This window comes from Elaeis guineensis, chromosome 3, assembly GCF_000442705.2.
Source record: "Elaeis guineensis isolate ETL-2024a chromosome 3, EG11, whole genome shotgun sequence".
Lineage (NCBI taxonomy): Eukaryota > Viridiplantae > Streptophyta > Magnoliopsida > Arecales > Arecaceae > Elaeis > Elaeis guineensis.
Genome location: NC_025995.2, coordinates 105,642,936 through 105,646,156, shown reverse-complemented (window position 1 = coordinate 105,646,156; position 3,221 = coordinate 105,642,936). Strand labels below are relative to the sequence as shown.

At 42.8% G+C, this 3,221-nt stretch overlaps 1 protein-coding gene across 1 annotated transcript; it reads right to left on the bottom strand.

Moving 5' to 3' along the window:
- Positions 1–888: 888 nt before the first annotated feature.
- Positions 889–1,763, bottom strand: LOC105041198 (uncharacterized). The gene has a single exon (XM_010918060.4). It carries the CDS (start codon positions 1,625–1,627, stop codon positions 1,031–1,033), a length of 597 nt encoding a protein of 198 aa, XP_010916362.1. The 5' UTR covers positions 1,628–1,763; the 3' UTR covers positions 889–1,030.
- Positions 1,764–3,221: the final 1,458 nt, after the last annotated feature.

The window sequence follows — 3,221 nt, the reverse complement described above, 5'->3', positions numbered from 1 at the left end:
GATCTGGTTAAAATAAACTTTAATACCTCTTAAAGTGAAGACAATGATCGAATCAGCTATATTATAAGAATTATAAAGATAATGTATTATATGCTTGAGCACAACTTGGCAAACAGCTATCATACATAAAGTATTATGATCATGGAACTTTACTATTTTAAATTTAAAATTATTTAGCTCGAGAGAGGTTCAACGTAGCTAAGTGGATGTCTGAGATTCAGCTGATTGAAGCAAAGTTTGTTCATTCACTTTTCTTGAATATTAAATAATTCTTAAACTTCTTGGTTGTAGTTTTTGTTTGTTTCGGATGGCTGCTCCCCAATCATAACATAGGGGGAGAAAAAAAAAAAAAAAAACACCACCTTAAGCCGCACACCATGGACGGACCACCAAACCCACGTGCCCATCACGACGTCCGTGCTATTGTTCCACACCTAACGTCTCGTTTCGTATCGCGAGTTCAGAGGGACCCATTCACCAAGAAAGAACATCAATAACATCTTACCAAAAAAATCAAAGAATATCAAGAACAAAAGAAAGCCAACGGTTACGTACAAGAAGATTTCTGAACGCATTCCACCAAGGCCAAATCGATGACAACCGTTCATCTCATGACGTCCGAAAAAGCCGTCGAAACGATCAGCCTAATTAAAGTTTGATGGGCCACCAGATCGACGGCTCATAATCGTCTAAATTTAATCATACTATCACCATTTACTTAATTTCTTTCATAACTTTTCGTTTTTTTCAGTGTTCTAGCGAAATAATTTTTCCAGAGGCAGATAAAGGAAAGAGGTCTAATGCTTTGACTGTCTGATCTCGATCAAACGATTGATCAGAGACGCGGAAAAGAAACGCTTCACCCAGAAATATTATCGGAAGAACATGTTGACATCTGAACCATTTTTTTCTTCTGCATTTCGTTTCCTTCTGTTCCATTTTTCTAACCTTTACAAACTCCTGTTCTAAAAGAAAAATAAAATAAAATAAAATTAGAAGTAGCTAACAAGAGGGCCACTGGAAAGCCCCATCAGATGGCCGGCAGAGATTCCGACCGCCACGATATATCGGTAAAATCAGACGGCCCACAGAGCACGTCCGGGTAGTCAAAAAGCCCGCCATCAAAAAACACGGCCTCGTCGGCCGCCGCCACCGCGGCGTCCCTCTCATCCTGCTGCCGGACCCCATACTCCAGCCCATCAAAGCAACCACTAATCGCATCGTCGAACGCCCAGATCTGCCCGAACCCGACGGCCTCCGTCACCACCTCGCCGCTGGGGGGATCCACCTCCCCAGTGTCACGTCTCTCGTCCGAGGACGACGGGACACTCGGGGGGAGGCCAAGCTCGTCATCGGTAGCCTCGAGGAGGTACTCAAGATCAAAATGTGCAGCCGGCAAGGCCGGATCCGCAGCGTCTGGCGCCGCCGGTGGCTGCGGAGGTGGCGGGACGGAGATCTCCTCTTCGAATATTTTCATCACCGAGGCCAGGTCTTGGGTGGCCGGATCCCGTTCTTCCGCGTCGGAGTCGTCGTCGAGGATGTCAAAGATTAGGTCGGCATGGAGGCGCTTGGCCTCTGCCGATTCCACGGACTCCTCCCGGCTTCTCTTATTGCCAGACAACTCCATGATAGGAAGAGAAGAGAGAATAGTTTGTTGGGTACAACGGAAGGGAGAAAAAAAAAATACACAAAGTATACAGAGTGAGGGTAGCGGGGGTAAAGCAGGAAGAGAACGAGTGGGGGTGTTTTGGGGAGGTGGCGAGGGTTGCGTTGGGATTATATAGGGAGGTCGCGGGTTTGGGGTCGAGGGGTTTCGGAGCGGATTTTTTTTTTAAATTTTTTTATTGATGGAAAAAAAAAAAAGGTAATACGGATAACTCAAATTAAATAAGGAAAAGGGGGTAACGGGAAAGGTGGAGAGCAGGCGCGTGGAGATCGGGATTTTGGGGCCATCCATCACGGGTGCGTTGCTACTTTTTCTCGAATATATCGTTTTATTTATTTTCTCGTCTCTTAACTGGATTTGAGTTCCTGATTTGGAGTCCGGGGCCACCGACCGCGTCAGCGGGTCGGCTTGCCGGTCAGCTAAACTGGTCCTGTTGTTTTCGTGGGGTTGGGGGTTGCCTTCGGACGGTGGGAGGAGTTTCTTGCGGTTCTTTCCTTCTGGATCGGTGGGAGAAAGGGATCTGACCGACCGTCCAATGGGACACGAGCATGCTAGAATTATCCAGATATCCTCACGGTTGGATTGTGTCCTTTGATGATATGCCCAGGGGGAAGAGCCTGGAGATGATGATCTTTTGGTATTGATCTTGAGCTGTAGATGGTTCATGGTTGTTCCTGACCTTCTTACCTGGTTCAAAATGTGGTTGTTTCTATTTAACGTGGACTGGATCGCTAGAAAAAAATCTGTATCATGCTGCTAGCATGGTGTACATAATTGAATTTTCTGGATTTTTGTCTATTCTGAATGTACCGGTAAATAGACGCAAACTTGGTTTATTGTTTTTGTTTCTTTCTAAAAAATTATATCAAGATATATACTGTTTTCACTATGGTATTACCAATCAGAAACCGGAACAAAACAGAACATATGAAAGCACAAACAGAAGCAAAAAATTAAGCTCGATGGATTTCTCTAACTTGGCTAAACAGCAAGATTGAATCCAAAACTTTTTGTCTTGTTGAATTACATGATACTACATGGTAGCAATATAAGGCATACTCAACAATTTATACATATTTTAAAATATTTGTTTGAATAAAAGGGAAGCAGAGAATGCCTTAAAAAGGTCGTCAGATATAATGGCCATTTTGATTTCTGTGTTATACCATGAAATCGAGGTAATGTTATAAACCATATTAAGCAAAAAATAGTTTTCTTTTGTTTTTCTGGAGAAATAAAAGAGTTCTTCTTGAACACAAAAGTACTAACATATGCATCACCAGTCCCTGATGCATTAGCTTCACGTTACTATCATTGCTAACAATTAAAACTTAGCCCACTCCTTGGAAAGATGACAAAGTCCACACACGTTTATAAAAACGTTTCCAATTCTTCTAAAGATAAACAATCAGGTAGGCGGCTGACCTACTATTTTGCTTGTCTGGAATAGAATCATGTTGATTCCTTTATGATCGGGATCTAAATCTGGCTTCCGTTTCTATTACGGTTCTTTTTCCTCTTTTTTTTCACATCTTAAATAAGTGATTTATAGTAT